The sequence below is a fragment of the Salmo salar genome, chromosome 07, assembly GCF_965601325.2.
Source record: "Salmo salar chromosome 07, fSalSal1, whole genome shotgun sequence".
NCBI classification, from domain to species: Eukaryota; Metazoa; Chordata; class Actinopteri; order Salmoniformes; family Salmonidae; genus Salmo; species Salmo salar.
This window is the reverse complement of record NC_138297.1, coordinates 26,387,012-26,402,948: the sequence shown is the minus strand read 5'-3', so window position 1 is coordinate 26,402,948 and position 15,937 is coordinate 26,387,012. Positions and strand designations below refer to the sequence as shown.

Here is a 15,937-nt window from a genome sequence, read left to right as displayed (position 1 = left end):
TCATTAATGACAACACAATCCCAGTTACTGATAACTGATGTTTTTTTTATTGACAAACTAAACCATTACATTCATCTATTTAAAATAATAATAATTTCTCACTTTCATGCATTGTCAACGTAACATCTGCATCATCAGTTTGATGCACTCAAAAGAAGGAGGGACAGGAGCGAGTGCTGACATGGTGAAAAGCCCAAAGGACAAAACCTTCTCTTTACAGATATGAAGCAGGGCCCTCATATTTTAATATTAATGGCACGTGAGTGATTGTAGGGTAATATGTCTCCAAGAAGGTCTAGGGTGGCCTGTCCCAAGGGGAGACGGCTGAAGTTGCCCATAAGCACTGATCTATGGTCAGTTCAGCATTTATAGCCCATAATGGTTATGGTTTGGATTTGAGGAGGATTAAGCTGATCCTAGATCTGTGCCTAAGGGCAACATCTACTGGGGCCAAGGCGGGTGTGGTGGTTACAAGGCAAGCAGGAGGCTCGTGGGACAGTGGAGGACCTCCCCTCCTCTTAGCGCAAGGACCAGATGTAGTACAGAGCCTCCCTGGATCTTGTAGTCTGCTGCTGTCTTCTCATCGTTCCTGAGGGAAAGAAACTGATATTAGGAAGAGAGGGACAATTTCATTCTCATGCACAAACTGTTATTTTTGTGTGTGTTGTTATCTGACCACTGACTAGAGAGAATGTCTGTGGACGTGTACTCTTCCTAGGAAGACGGGTTGCTTCCTACATTAACAATGGTCCAGTGCTGTTGCCCTAGGTCTGGGACTTCCAAGACTAATGCAGGGCAATCACTTGAACACAGAGAATATATAAGCTAAGGTTTCTTTTACACATGATTAATTCCACAATGTTGCCTCTGTGCCTTACATTTGTTTCCCACTGTAGATCAACCTCTGCTGCTGGGGAGGAATCCCCTCTTTCTCCTCCACTCTCTCTTTAATCCTCTCCACCTGACAAGAGACAAGCCAGAGAATACACACACTGAATACATAATATCACTGTATGGTTTCACTGAGGGCTGTGGCATGCGCACACACACACAATCTGATAAGGAAAGGGAATACAGGAAAAAAATTCTACAGACATACCTTGTCTGTGGGTTCTATGTCAATCTCTATTTCTTTCCCAGTGAGTGTCTGAGACAGACATTGATAAAATAGTTAGTCACGTTAAAGAGGATGCCTTCATAACCAGCACGCGTCAGTTACTTACTTATGATCTATCTAAGTTATTCGATTCTCATTTTATGGACCCATGTAGCTAGCTAGCTACTGACTGTGTGCACTGAGCTGCTGAATTAAAACCTAAACTAGCCAAATTGCTTGTGTGGCTTCATATAATGTATGTGTCTGACGTTCTCTTACCTTGACTTTAATCAACATTTTGACTTATTTTGTTTTCTAAACACAATTATATTATAACTGATTTGGTATCTGTGTAATATCAGATAAATGTGGTATCCTGCTTAGCTACAACATGAGACATTTTACACCAATCTATCTTTGTCGCAAAGAATTCAATTGAAGTTCCTGTGTTTCTCAGAAATAGGTCCCACTATTCTCCGTGCTCACAACGAAAGAGTTCCGCGATGTGCTTAGTAAACTACGGTGTTACGTTTTCTCCGTCAAAAAGTTGTATTAGATTAAATATGTTTATTTAAATAGTTTAGTTACTGTGCGAAAAATCCCTAGAGGTAGCCCCATTACTACTGTTAAAAAAATTACATTTTCGTAGACTTTTTTAAAAACTTACGTAAATGAGTCTTAGGAATTACGTAAATGAGTCTCTGTGTAGTCTTTTCTCAACCTCCACTGCACCAAAAATATCACACAATGCCGAATAATAGAACTACAATAATGGCTTTACAGTAAAAACCCGTCCTCTTAGACATTCATGCCTCGCATTTGTAGCAGAAACAGTGCTGGTGAAATAAGATATCTTTCTCATACATTTCATAACGGTAAGAAGTTTATGCCTCATTTCGTAGAGAAGAACATGGTTACTTATATAATTACATCTAACCGTACAGATATAGGGAATTTAACCTCATTTGTCGGTTTTGATTCAATATTAGCTAACCTTAAATTTTGACAGGACCATCGAAATGACAGCAGGATAGCTGTATTGACTGTAGATTTCTTTCGAGTAGCTACGTTACATGACCAAAAGTATGTCGACACCTGCTCGTCGAAAATCTCATTCCAGAATCATGGGCATTAATATGGAGTTGGTCCCACTTTGCTGCTATTATAGCCTCCACTCTTCTGGGAAGTCTTTCCACTAGATGTTGGAACACTGCTGCAGGGACATGCTTCCATTCAGCCACAAGAGCATTAGTGAGGTTGGGCGATTAGGCCTGGCTTGCAGTTGGCATTCCAATTCATCCCAAAGATGTTCGATGGAGTTGAGGTCAGGGCTCTGTGCAGGCCAGTCAAGTTCTTCCACACCGATCTCAACAAACCATTTCTGTATGACCACGCTTTGTGCATGGGAGCATTGTCATGCGGAAACAGGAAAGGTCCTTCCCCAAACTGTTGCCACAAAGTTTGAAGTACAGAATCATCTAGAATGTCATTGTAAGCTGTAGCGTTAGATGGCGCCGAAGAACATGGCTGACGTTTTACATTCTCCCAACCAATTGTGCAATTTAATATTTATTTTTGCGTTTTGTGTAACTTATTTTGTAACTTATTGTGTACATAATGTTGCTGCTACCGTCTCTTATGACCGAAAATAACTTCTGGAAATCAGAAAAGCAATTACTCACCGCGGACTGGAAGAAACGTTTTCCTTTAACGAGTCCGACGAGAAGGATATCCTGCTTTCACTTGAACAAGCCCAGATCCACGCCATTTGCGTGAAGAAAAGATGCTGGAAAAGAGGACGCAGATCGGGGATCCTTCTGAGAATCCAGAAGCGAGCGAGCAAACTCCCAATGCCTTCCATTCTCCTTGCTAACGTGCAATAGTTGGAAAATAAAATTCATGACCTACTATTAAGATTATCCTGCCAAAGGGACATTAAAATTGTAACATCTTATGTTTCACCAAGACGTGGCTGAATGAAGAAACGGACAATATAGAGCTGGTGGGATTTTCCATGTACCGGCAGAACAGCGACGCTACCTCTGGTAAGACGAGGGGTGGGGGGATGTCTCTTTTTGTCAATAACAGCTGGTGCGCGATGTCTAATATTAAAGAAGTCTCAAAGTATTGCTCGCCTGAGGTAGAGTACCTTATGATAAGCTGTCGACCACACTATCTACCAAGAGAGTTCTCATCTGTATTATTCGTAGCAGTGTATTTCCCACCACAAAGCGAAGCTGTCACTAAGGCCGCTCTCAACCAACTCTATAAGGCCATAAGCAAAGAAGAAAATGCTCACCCAGAAGCGGCGCTCCTAGTGGCCGGGGACTTTAATGCAGGCAAACTTAAATCAGTTTTACCAAATTTTTACCAGCATGTCACATGTGCAATCAGGAAGAAAGAAAATCCTAGACCACCTTTACTCCACACACAGAAATGCATACAAAGCTCTCCCCCACCCTCCATTTGGCAAATCTGACCATAATTCTATCCTCCTGATTCCTGCTTACAAGCAAAAACTAAAGCAGGAAGTACAAGTGACTCGCTCAATACGGAAGTGGTCAGATGACGCAGATGCTACACTACAGGACTGTTTTGCTAGCACAGACTGGAATATGTTCCGGGATTCATCCAATGGCATTGAGGAATACACCACCTCAGTCATCGGCTTCATCAATAAGTGCATCGATGACGTCGTCCCCACAGTGACTTTACGTAAATATCTCAACCAGAAGCCATGGATTACAGGCAACATCCGCATCAAGCTAAAGGCTAGAGCTAAAGGCCTTTTATGCCTGCTTCGGGGCAAGCAAAACTGAAGCATGCACTAGAGCACCAGCTGTTCTGGATGACTGTGATAACCCTCTCGATAGCCGATGTGAACAAAAGCTTTAAACAGGTCAACATTCACAAAGCTGCTGGGCCAGACGGATTACCAGGACGTGTACTCAAAACATGCGCAGACCAACTGGCAAGTGTCTTCACTGACATTTTCAACCTCTCCCTGACCGAGTCTGGAATACCTACATATTTCAAGCAGACCACCATAGTCCCTGTGCCCAAGGAAGCAAAGGTAACCTGCCTAAATGATTACTGCCCCGTGGCACTCACGTCGGTAGCCATGAAGTGCTTTGAAAGGCTGGTCATGGCTCACATCAACAGCATCCTACCGGACACCCTAGACCCACTCCAATTCGCATACCGCCCCATCAGATCCACAGATGACGAAACCTCAATCACACTCCACACTGCCCTTTCTCAATTGGACAAAATGAACACCTATGTGAGAATGCTGTTCATTGACTACAACTCAGCGTTCAACACCAAAGTGCCCACGAAGCTCATTACTAAGCTAAGGACTCTGGGACTAAACACCTCCCTCTGCAACTGGATCCTGGACTTCCTGACAGGACGCCCCCTGGTGGTAAGAGTAGGCAACAGCACGTATGCCACGCTGATCCTTAACACTGGGGCCCCACAGGGGTGTGTACTTAGTCCCCTCCTGTATTCCCTGTTCACCCACGACTGCGTGGCCAAACACGACTCCAACACCATCATTAAGTTTGCTGACGACACAACAGTGGTAGACCTGATCACCGACAATGATGAGACAGCCTATAGGGAGGAGGTCAGAGAACTGGCAGTGTGGTTTGATTTGATTTGAAGATTTCCCTTCACTGGAACAAAGGGGCCTAGCTCGAACAATGAAAAACAACCCCAGACCATTATTCCTCCTCCACCAAACTTTACAGTTAGCACTGTAGGTGTAGGTGGCGTTCTCCTGGCATCCGTCAAACCCCAGATTCGTCCATCAGACTGCCAGATAGTGAAGCGTGATTCATCACTCCAGAGAACGCTTTTCCACTGCTTCAGAGTCCAATGGTGGCGCGCTTTACACCACCCCAGCCGACGCTTGGCATTGCGCATGGTGATCTTAGGCTTGTGTCTAGCTGCTCGGCCATGGAAACCCATTTCATGAAGCTCCCGACTAACAGTTATTGTGCTGACGTTTTGCTTCCAGTGGCAGTTTGGAACTCAGAAGTGAGTGTTGCAACCAAGGACAGATGATTTTTACTCTCTACGTGCTTCAGCACTCGGCAGTCCCGTTCTGTGAGCTTGTGTGGCCTACCACTTCGCTGCTGAGCCGTTGTTGTTCCTAGACATTTCCACTTCAGAATAACAGCACTTACAGTTGACCGGGGCAGCTCTAGCAGGGCAGAAATTTAACGAACTGACTTGTTTGAAAGGTGGCATCCTATGACGGTGCCACTTTAAAGTCACTGAGCTCTTCAGTTAGGCTATTCTACTGCCAATGTTTGTCTATGGAGATTGCATGGCTGTGTGCTCGATTATATACACCTGTCAGCAACGGGTGTGGCTGAAATAGCCAAATCCACTCATTTGAAGGTGTGTCCACATGCTTTTGTATATATCGTATTGCTAGATAGTCCATAAGGCATTCTATTACCAGAAAAAAAAATGGGGGACTATCTATGGATCACCGGGTTTCCATCTGTTAGACACACGCAATATCTCAGACACCACTGGTCCGATTTTGCCGAAACTTGATGTGTCTTGGGTCGCCATAGAAAGCCGGCATTTACAAAATTACAATGATTGACCCAAGCGACAGCGGGAGCTCTATAGTAATTAACTGAAATTCGTTAGTCACAAGCGATATCTCACTTGGCCCATTATGGATATTCTGTTAATTTGATAGTGATGATCTTAAAATTACTTTAAACATTTCTTTTTTATTTCTTTTCTTGCCCCACTGTCACTAAAATGAACAGACCCTCAATGGGATTTTATTCAAAAATGTGCTTACTCTGCTGTTTTCTGTGACCTATTTGTAAGGCACACGTTGTTTATCACGTTTTTCCTTATGTTTGATTGGAATTTGTATAATCATACAATTACAAAAATGTGCATTTGTGTATGAATTAATACAAATATTTTGCGTGCGTTTGTGCTTTAGTTTGAGTGAGTGCGTGTGTATGGGGAGGATTGTGGAGTAGTAACTGATTACATGTAAGTTGTGGGAACGTATGTTTTTGGTTTCACATTGGTTCTGGGAACAAGTCCATATGTTTCCTGACTGGTAAAACTGATTTACTAATTTATTTAAGTGCACTGAGAACAGAAGTGAAAATGTAGCCTGTTCTCGGAACGTTTATTTTTAGGTTGCAGCGAGGTTCTGAGAACGTTTTACTATGGTTCCTTGAAAGTTTTCCTGGGAGGTTTTATTAACGCTCTGAAAACAAAAATTATAGGTTATCTCTATTTTATTTTATTTTTTTACTTTTACTGAATTCCATGTTTTTTTACTCGTACAAAGCTGTTAATTTTTGTCTATTCAAACCACGTGTCAAACTCATTCCATGGAGGGCCTAGTGTCTGCGGGTTTTCGCTTCAGCCTTGTACTTGATTGATGAATTAAGGTCACTAATTAGTAGGGAACTCCCCTCACCTGGTTGTCTGGGTCTTAATTGAAAGGAAAAAAACAAAAACCCGCAGACACACGGCTCTCCATGGAATGAGTTTGACGCCGCTGATTCATATAGACCCCATTTCAAAGGAAACAAGCACTCATTAAGATCAGGTGTGACCAATTAGTGGGTGCGGACAGCACACCTGAATACACTTAACAAGATAGAGGATAGAGAGTGTTTTGTTGACGCTGAGAACGGAATGTATATGTTTTTTAACAACATTCTTAGAACGTTCTCTGAAATTCACTAAAGTTTTCTTGTGGTTTTCATGGAAAGTTTTAACGTTCTCCGAACAATTTGAGAACATGACTTTAACTAACACTATGAGGAAACCTGTAGGAAACATTATGCTGAAGTACTGAAGTACTTTTTTTTCTTAACATTCTCTAAACTAGCCTATTTGAGAACATACCCAATGTCAAACCACTTGGAGAACGTTCCTAGAACATTACCAAAATTGAAATGAAATGTAACCATGTTTTAACTTTTAGGAAACGTTCTGTTAATGAAATACCAAGAAAATAATGTTTTTTGTCAAGTTCGTTAAATGTTCCAAAGCCAAGCAACTATCCTGCACTGTTCCCAGAAAGTTGTGAGAAGGTTGTATGCAAAATAACCATATGACGTCCATACAGTACGCTCACCAAGCTCTAAGAAACATATGGTTATGTTAGCTGGGACGTAATCTGATTACAAAAAAAACTGTAATTTTAATCAGTTACATTACATGCTAAAATATTGTAATCAGATTACAGATTTTTTTGAAAAACTAGATGATTACTTCTTGGATAATTTTTTTATTCATTTAGGATGTTTGTTCCACCTGAGCGAGTCTGACCACAAGTCAGAGACTGCTATGATGACACGCCAGATGTATTTGATGGATTATCTTTGTCTTCTACTAATACCTTTTAAGGGGAAAGTAATCCAAAAGTAACAAAGTAATTACGGATTTGGGTAATCCAGAAAATACGTTACTGATTATAATTTAGGACAGGTAACTAGTAACTGTAACGGATTACATTTAGAAAGTAACGTACACAACCTTGTGTGTGGGTTGGTATGACAGCCTGTTCTATTCTGCTGTTCGTTTTGTCGACCTCGTTGCAGACAGAGCAGACAAAGATACAACGTGTCCATACTACAGATAACCAGCAGTAGAAATGCCTCGCATTGAGAATGACATCAAGTTGGACTTCAAGGACGTACTTCTCCGTCCGAAACGAAGCACACTCAAGTCCCGTAGTGAGGTGCATAACTCCTTTGTCCTATTTTGTACTGTTTATGTATTGTTCTGTCGTATTCAAATACCTGTTTGTACCAGACAAACACACCATATCACTCTTCAATAATAATTAAGCCGTTTTCTTTAATTATAACATGTCTGTCTGTCCGTCCGTCCGTACGTCTGTCTTTGTCTTTTTGCCTGCCTGCTTTTCTGCCTGTCTGCCTGTCTGTCCTTCTCCAGGTGGACCTGATGAGAAGTTACACCTTCAGGAACTCCAAGGGAAGCTACAGAGGAATCCCCATCGTTGCAGCCAACATGGACACTGTCGGCACCTTCGAGATGGCTCTGGCTTTGTCCAAGGTATAGACATCGAGAAATACATAGTGTGTTTATACACATCATTGGGTATAGATAGGTAAAAGCAATCATCAACCTCCTCCCTCAGTCCAACCTTCTAATACTAAACAACATCTACTCCCACAAATATCCCCTCCTGGCTCCCATAGAAAGCAAACTACAAATACAGTACAGTGCCTTCGGAAGGTATTAAGACGCCATTTTCCACATGTTGTTACGTTATAGTCTTGTTCTAAAATGTATTAAATCATTCCCCCCCCCCCATCAATCCACACACAATACCCCATAATAACAATGCAGAAACATGTTTTTAGAAATGTTTACTAATTTATTAAAAATAAAAAACAGAAATATTACCTTTACATAAGTGTTCAGAACCTTTACTCAGTACTTTGTTGAAGCACCTTTGGCAGCGATTACACCATTGAGTCTTCTTGGGTATGACGCTACAAGCTTGGCACACCTGTATTTGGAGATTTTCTCCCATTCTTCCCCGCAGATCCTCTCAAGCTCTGTCAGATTGGATAGGGAGCGTCGCTGCACAGCTATTTTCAGGTCTCCAGAGATGTTCAATCGGGTTCAAGTCCGGGCTCTGGCTGGGCCACTCAAGGACATTCAGAGACTTGTCCTGAAGCCACTCCTGCGTTGTCTTGGCTGTGTGCTTAGGATCGTTGTCCTATTGGAAGGTGAACCTTCACCCCAGTCTGAGGTCTTGAGCACTCTAGAGCAGGTTTTCATCAAGGATCCCTCTGTACTTTGCTCAGTTTATATTTGCCTCGATCCTGACTAGTCTCCCAGTCCCTGCCGCTAAAAAACATCACCGCAGCATGATGCTGCCACCACCATGCTTCACCATAGGGATGTTGCCAGGTTTCCTCCAGACGTGACGCTTGGCATTCAGGCCAAAGAGTTCAATCTTGGTTTCATCAGACCAGATAATCTTGTTTCTCATAGTCTGAGAGACTTTAGGTGCCTTTTGGCAAACTCCAAGCGGGCTGTCATGTATGTGCCTTTTACTGAGGAGTGGCTTCCGTCTGGCCACTCTACCATATAAGCCTGATTGATGGTGCTGCAGAGATGGTTGTCCTTCTGGAAGGTTCTCCCATCTCCACAGAGGAACTCTGGAGCTCTGTCAGAGTGACCATCGGGTTCTTGGTCACCTCCCTGACCAAGGTCCTTTTCCCCCGACAGCTCAGTTTGGCTGGGCGGCCAGTTCTAGGAAGAGTCTTGGTGGTTCCAAACTTCTTCCATTTATGTCCAATAAATTGAATTTACCACAGGTGGACTCCAGTCAAGTTGTAGAAACATCTCAAGTATGATCAATGGAAACAGGATGCACCTGAGCTCAATTTCGAGTTTTAGAGCTCTGAATACTTATGTAAATAAGGTATTTCTGTTCTTTATTTTTTATACATTTGCAAACATTTCTAAAAACATGTTTTCACCTTGTCATTATGGGATATTATGTGTAGCTCGCTGAGTTTTTTTTATTTATTTCCTCCATTTTAGAACAAGGCTGTAACGTAACAAAATATGGAAAAAGTCAAGGGGTCTGAATACTTTCTGAAGTCTCTGTACACATAGGTTTTATAACTTTAAAGGTGTTTTTAAAGTAAGTGTTCTTGTCTCCCTTTCTCCCCCACAGTTCACACTCTTCACTACCATTCACAAGCACTATTCAGTAGATGACTGGAAGGAGTTTGCAACAAAGAATCCAGAATGTGTACCGGTACGTTGAAACAATACCAGTTGTAATCCAATGTATGACTCCTTGTAATAACTGTATGACAAGACTCCTCGTGTTTTTTAATGATGTGTTCATTTGGTCTCTCTGTCTATCTCTTCCTCTCGCTCCCTCCCTCTCTCTTAGAGTATGGCAGTCAGCACAGGGACAGGTGAAGGGGACTTTGACAAGCTGGGTGAGGTCATAGCCGCTGTGCCTCAGCTCCAGTACATCTGTGTGGATGTGGCCAATGGCTACTCTGAGCACTTTGTCCACTTTGTGAAAGACGTGCGTCAGAAGTACCCGACACACACCATCATGGTCAGTGACTCTTCTACGCTGTCTTATCTATTGGGCGAACTTTTGTTAGGCCTTTTGGAGTGTTTTTACAGTGACGATATTGATGATAGTTGATACGTCTCAAATCAAACTTTTCCCGAGGGCTCTTGTCAAAGTAGTGCACTCAGGGTGTCAATTGAGGCCATATAGGACTAGTCAAAAGTGGTGCACTGTATAGTAGTGCACCATTTAAGACACTGAAAGTGATTGTGTTGTCTTTGCCACAGGCGGGTAATGTGGTTACCGGGGAGATGGTGGAGGAGCTGATCCTCGCTGGCGCTGACATCATCAAAGTGGGCATCGGACCAGGTGATGTCATAAGCTGGGGACTGTCACATTGCTGTTTTGCTGGATCGTGGTATTGAATTGAGGCCTTAGTGTGATCATACTGATAAACGCCTCTGTCTGTCTGTATGTCTGTCTGTCTGTAGGCTCTGTGTGCACCACCCGTAAGAAAACAGGGGTGGGTTATCCCCAGCTGAGCGCTGTGATAGAGTGTGCAGATGCTGCCCACGGTCTGGGCGGACACATCATCTCTGTAAGCCTCCATTGTTATTAAACACCTATAGTTATACACTCACATCCTTTTGGCTCAACAGTCTTTATAAAACGCTTATACACCCTGAACTTCATTATACACACATACAGTGCATTTGGAAAGTATTCAGACCCCTTCACTTTTTCCACGTTTTGTTACATTACAGCCTTATTCTAAAATATATATATTTTTTAATATAATCTCATCAATCTACACACAATACCCCATAATGGTGAAGCGAAAACAGGTTTTTAGACATTTTTGCTATAAATACCTTATTCATACCTTATTCAGAAGTATTCAGAACTCTTTGCTATGAGACTCGAAATTGAGTTTAGGTGCATCCTGTTTGCTTTGATCATATTTGAGAGGTTTCTACAACTTCAGTGGAGTCCACCTGGGGTAAATTAAGTTGATTGGACATGATTTGGAAAGGCACACACCTGTCTATATAAGGTCCCACAGTTGACAGTGCATGTCAGAGCAAAAACCAAGCCATGAGGTCGAAGGAGTTGTCCGTAGAGGTCCGAGACAGGATTGTGTCGAGGCACAGATCTGGGGAAGATTACCAAAAGATGTCTGCAGCATTGAAGATCCCCCAAGAACACAGTGGCCTCCATCATTCTTAAATGGAAGAAGTTTGGAACCACCAAGACTCTTCCTAGAGCTGAGCCATCTGGGGAGAAGGACCTTGGTCAGGGAGGTGACCAAGAACCCAATGGTCACTCTGACAGAGCTCCAGAGTTCCTCTTTGGAGATGGGAGAACCTTCCACAAGGACAACCATCTCTGCAGCACTCCATCAATTAGACAGAAGAAGCCAGACAGCCACTTCTCAGTAAAAGGCACATGACAGCCCACTTGGAGTCCAAAGGACTCTGACTATGAGAAACAAGATTCTCTGGTCTGATGAAACCAAGATTGAACTTGTTGCCCTGAATGAGAGACTAGTCAGGATCGAGGCAAAGATGAACAGAGCTTAGTACAGAGAGATCCTTGATGAAAACCTGCTCCAGAGCGCTCAGGACCTCAGACTGGGGCAAAGGTTCACCTTCTAACAGGTCTTGGCTGTGTGCTTAGGGTTGTTGTCAACGCAGGAGTGGCTTCAGGACAAGTCTCTGAATGTCCTTGAGTGGTCCAGCCAGAGGCCGGACTTGAACCTGATCAAACATCTCTGGAGAGACCTGAAAATAGCTGTGCAGCGACGCTCCCCATCCAACCTGACAGAGCTTGAGAGGATCTGCATAGAAGAATGGAATAAACTTCCCAAATACAGGTGTGCCAAGTTTGTAGCGTCATACCCAAGAAGTCTCGAGGCTGTAATTGCTGCCAAAGGTGCTTTAACAAAGTACTGAGTAAAGGGTCTGAATACTTATATAAAGGTGATATTTCAGTTATTTCTTTATGTATACATTTCTAAAAAAAATAAATAAATGGGGTATTGTGTGTAGATTGATGAGGATTTGTTTTCATCCATTTTAGAATAAGGCTGTAACGTAACAAAATGTGGAAAAGGTCAAGGGGTCTGAATATTTTCTGAATGAACTGTACATACACAGTGATCTCCAAAAGTATTGGGACAGTGACACGTTTTTGTGTTGTTTTGGCTCTGTACTCCAGCACTTTGGATTCTAAATTATGCAATGACTATGAGGTTAACGGGCAGACTGTCGGCTTTAATTTGAGGGTATTTCCATCTATATCTGGTGAACCGTGTAGGAATTACAGCATTTTTTTGTACATAGTCCCTCCATTTTAGGGGACCTAAAGTATTTGGACAATTTCACTTATCGTGTAGTCAAAAGTTTAGTATTTTGTCTCATATTCCAAGCAGACAATGATTACATCGAGCTTGTGACTCTACAAACTTGTTGGATGCATTTGCTGTTTGTTTTGTTTGTGTTTTCGATTATTTTTGTGCCCAATACAAATTAATGGTAAATAATGTATTGTGTCATTTTGGAGTCACTTTTATTGTAAATAAGAATATAATATGTTTCTAAACACTTCTACATTAATGTGGATGCTATCACTCATCATTATTCACAATTCATTCAGGACTATCCGTAATCACTGTAGCATCCACATTAATGTACAAGTGTTTAAAACATTATATTCTTATTTACAATTAAAGTGTGTCCCTGTACATACAAAGATTGTTTCGTAGACAGAGACTATGCTTGAAAATGTGTAGTATCTTATTATACCCTTTTTTTCTTCTTCTCTCATAAAGGATGGTGGATGCACTTGCCCTGGTGACGTTTCCAAGGCTTTTGGTGAGTTTTGTAACGGTCAAATTCGATTTGTCAGCTCACAGAGCATACAGTACTTACTTTAATCAGTCTTAAACCATGTACAGAGACTCTACAACAGAGTACTATGTGTCTGACCCCGGCTGGATTTGCTCTGCATTTTCATTGGCTGTGTGCTGTGGTTGTGTGTGACTCACAGGTGCCGGGGCGGACTTTGTGATGCTGGGCGGGATGCTGGCCGGCCACTCAGAGAGCGGGGGCGAGGTCATCGAGAAGAACGGGAAGAAGTACAAGCTGTTCTACGGCATGAGCTCCGACACGGCCATGAAGAGACACGCCGGGGGTGTGGCCGAGTACAGGTCAGAGATGTTACTGGCAGCAAAGCAGGAAATGAGCAGTTTTAAACTTTGTAGCACACTTTAGGGAAGGAATAAGTAGTAAGTCAGTATTGGACAAGTAAGCCTTGTCTGAGTCAGAACAGCCCATAGGGGCATGTCAGGAACCGATCTCCTGTTTCTGTAGCATGAGGCAGCTTGATGTACAAGTACACCCCCTTGACAGGACTCTAATCTGGGGAAGCATAAGAGATCACGAAACCATTCCCTCTTCCTCCCCCAGGGCATCTGAAGGGAAGACGGTAGAGGTAGTCTACAAGGGTCCCGTGGACGTGACCATACGGGATGTCCTGGGGGGGGTACGCTCCACCTGTACCTACGTGGGTGCAGGGAAGCTCAAGGAGCTCAGCCGCAGGACCACCTTCATCAGGGTCACCCAGCAGCTCAACACCGTCTTTGGGAACGATAACTAGGCGAGGCCCAGGCTGGTTCACACACACACACACACACACATCCACACACCATACCGTTGATAGTAAGAATCAGTCATTTGAGAAACTTAAACCTAGGATAAATGTTTGGTTACCAAAACCAAAACCTTTTTAGATAATACTATCAAACAATCCCTTATCTAAGAGTCATATTTAAGCAAAAGGCATTAGGCGAGGGCTGTTCTTAAGCACGACGCAACGCGGAGTGCCTGTATACAAGCCCTTAGCCGTGGTATATTGGCCATATACCACAAACCCCCGAGGTGCCTTATTGCTATTATAAACTGATTACCAACGTAATTAGAGCAGTAAAAATACATATTTTGTCATACCAATCAGCATTCAGGGCTCGAATCCACCCAGTTCATAATTCAACTTTAAACATATTTGACTTATTCTAAACTGCCATAAATGTACATTTCTTGGTAATAAGTGAACTGAGGGCACTTCAGGACGTATTTCCAGGTTTTTCTTTTGTCATCTTGCTCAATCATTCCCATTCAGCTCTGGGGGCCGTGAGTACAGGCTTCCTCTATGTCCAACATTATCTACCACGTCCTATCATTTCGCGTGATCTTGCTCTCTCTCTCTTTACCTCTCAATCCCCCGTTTTCCTAACACTTCTATGCACATCCCTGTTTTTCAAGACATCTCATCGCCATGCTGTTTGAAAACCATGTGCCATAAATTAATATACAGTATTTCACTGTATGAAGTATGTACTATATCGAGATTGCAAGCGTTAAAAACATCGGGCTACATACAGTGAAGAGATTCAGATGTTCATAATAATGACCAATACAGCTGATTTAAAATATTTCAGATTATTTTGTCCTTTTCAAAATAACTTAAATATATATAAATAAATAATATAAATATATAAATATTGCACTTAATGATTTGCAATGATGTGGTATTCCAGTCATTTTCCCCATAGCAAGTTAGTTTTTCTGCTATTCTCATGTGGACCAAATATTAAAGCGAGGAGGAAATAGATACTGAATGACAATACTGACAAACAGGTGTTTCGTGTACTGTACAGCTACAGCAGAAACTTGGTCACTCAAATTACACACAGCATGTTGACGGGAAACTGTTGTGGAATACAAAATGTAGGGTTGCAAAATTCCTGTAACTTTCCCCAAATTCCCAGGTTTTCCAGAAGTCCTGAGTGGAACTTGGAAGATTCCCAGAATATGGCAGGAAAAGCAGGAAATCCAGCAAACCTCCAACCAGGATTTCTGGAGAACTTGGGAATTTTGGGAAAGTAACTAGAATTTTGCAACCCTAATTCAAAGTATTGTAGAGACCTTAACACAACACCTAGCGACCTCATCAAGAGGTTCGGACTTCTTAGCGTAATGGTTAAGGTGTTGGCTTGACCGTCGCTGGACATGGTTCGAGTCCTTGTCAGGGCTCCCTCCTGAATTCGCTACAGTATGTTTTGACGGTAAGGAAGGCAGGACCGCTTTGAGTGTTACCTCGACTTACTGTTCATTTCTCACTTTTGTCAATTAGACAAGATAGAATCTCCACGCAATCAGTATTCACATTATTACTTTACTGGATATTCAGTTTCTTTGCTAGAATGTTGTCTATGCATTATTATTTTAAGGTGTGTAACTGACTAGTTTTCATTATGTCTGTCTATTTACTTTACTTCATAGTGTTTTCCAGGATGATTCCTGTTCATATGTTTTGGTATTAGTCAAACATGTCATGCTGTTTTTAAGCCATACTTGTTGTTGTTTCAGTCTTGTCAGTTCTGACCAGTCGGATAAACACTCCAAACAGCCTACCCGACCGCTCGGGGTCGTCCGCATGGTCCTAAAGCACACCGTTGCCTCGTTTTGTATCACATTCCAAAAATAAAACTGGGGGGGGGGGACAAAAATTTAAATTCAGGATGACATGTCCCCCCCAGTGAAAGTTGTGCCCCAGGTTGTGCCCAATAAAGAGCATTCCATATGATTTGTTTCACCGTTTTGTTTTAGAGCAATGGTCACCATCGACCGATCCATCTCCAAGGCATTCCTAGTCGATCACCAAACATTTAGGTAAAAGAAAACAACGATAAAGCGCAGAAA

The 15,937-nt window shown here is 42.4% G+C and overlaps 2 protein-coding genes across 2 annotated transcripts; one reads left to right on the top strand and one right to left on the bottom strand.

Moving 5' to 3' along the window:
* Nucleotides 1-24: 24 nt before the first annotated feature.
* Nucleotides 25-1,588, bottom strand: nedd8 (NEDD8 ubiquitin like modifier). The gene is made up of 4 exons (XM_014207035.3): nt 1,376-1,588; nt 1,100-1,147; nt 879-961; nt 25-589 (listed from the first exon to the last, which is right to left on the bottom strand). Exons 1-4 carry the CDS (start codon nt 1,391-1,393, stop codon nt 469-471), a joined length of 270 nt encoding a protein of 89 aa, XP_014062510.1. The 5' UTR covers nt 1,394-1,588; the 3' UTR covers nt 25-468.
* Nucleotides 1,589-1,847: 259 nt separating this feature from the next.
* On the top strand, nt 1,848-15,821 carry gmpr2 (guanosine monophosphate reductase 2). The gene is made up of 10 exons (XM_014207033.3): nt 1,848-1,971; nt 7,699-7,838; nt 8,057-8,176; nt 9,819-9,902; nt 10,044-10,217; nt 10,463-10,544; nt 10,667-10,773; nt 13,006-13,048; nt 13,224-13,383; nt 13,643-15,821. Exons 2-10 carry the CDS (start codon nt 7,752-7,754, stop codon nt 13,830-13,832), a joined length of 1,047 nt encoding a protein of 348 aa, XP_014062508.1. The 5' UTR covers nt 1,848-1,971; nt 7,699-7,751; the 3' UTR covers nt 13,833-15,821.
* Nucleotides 15,822-15,937: the final 116 nt, after the last annotated feature.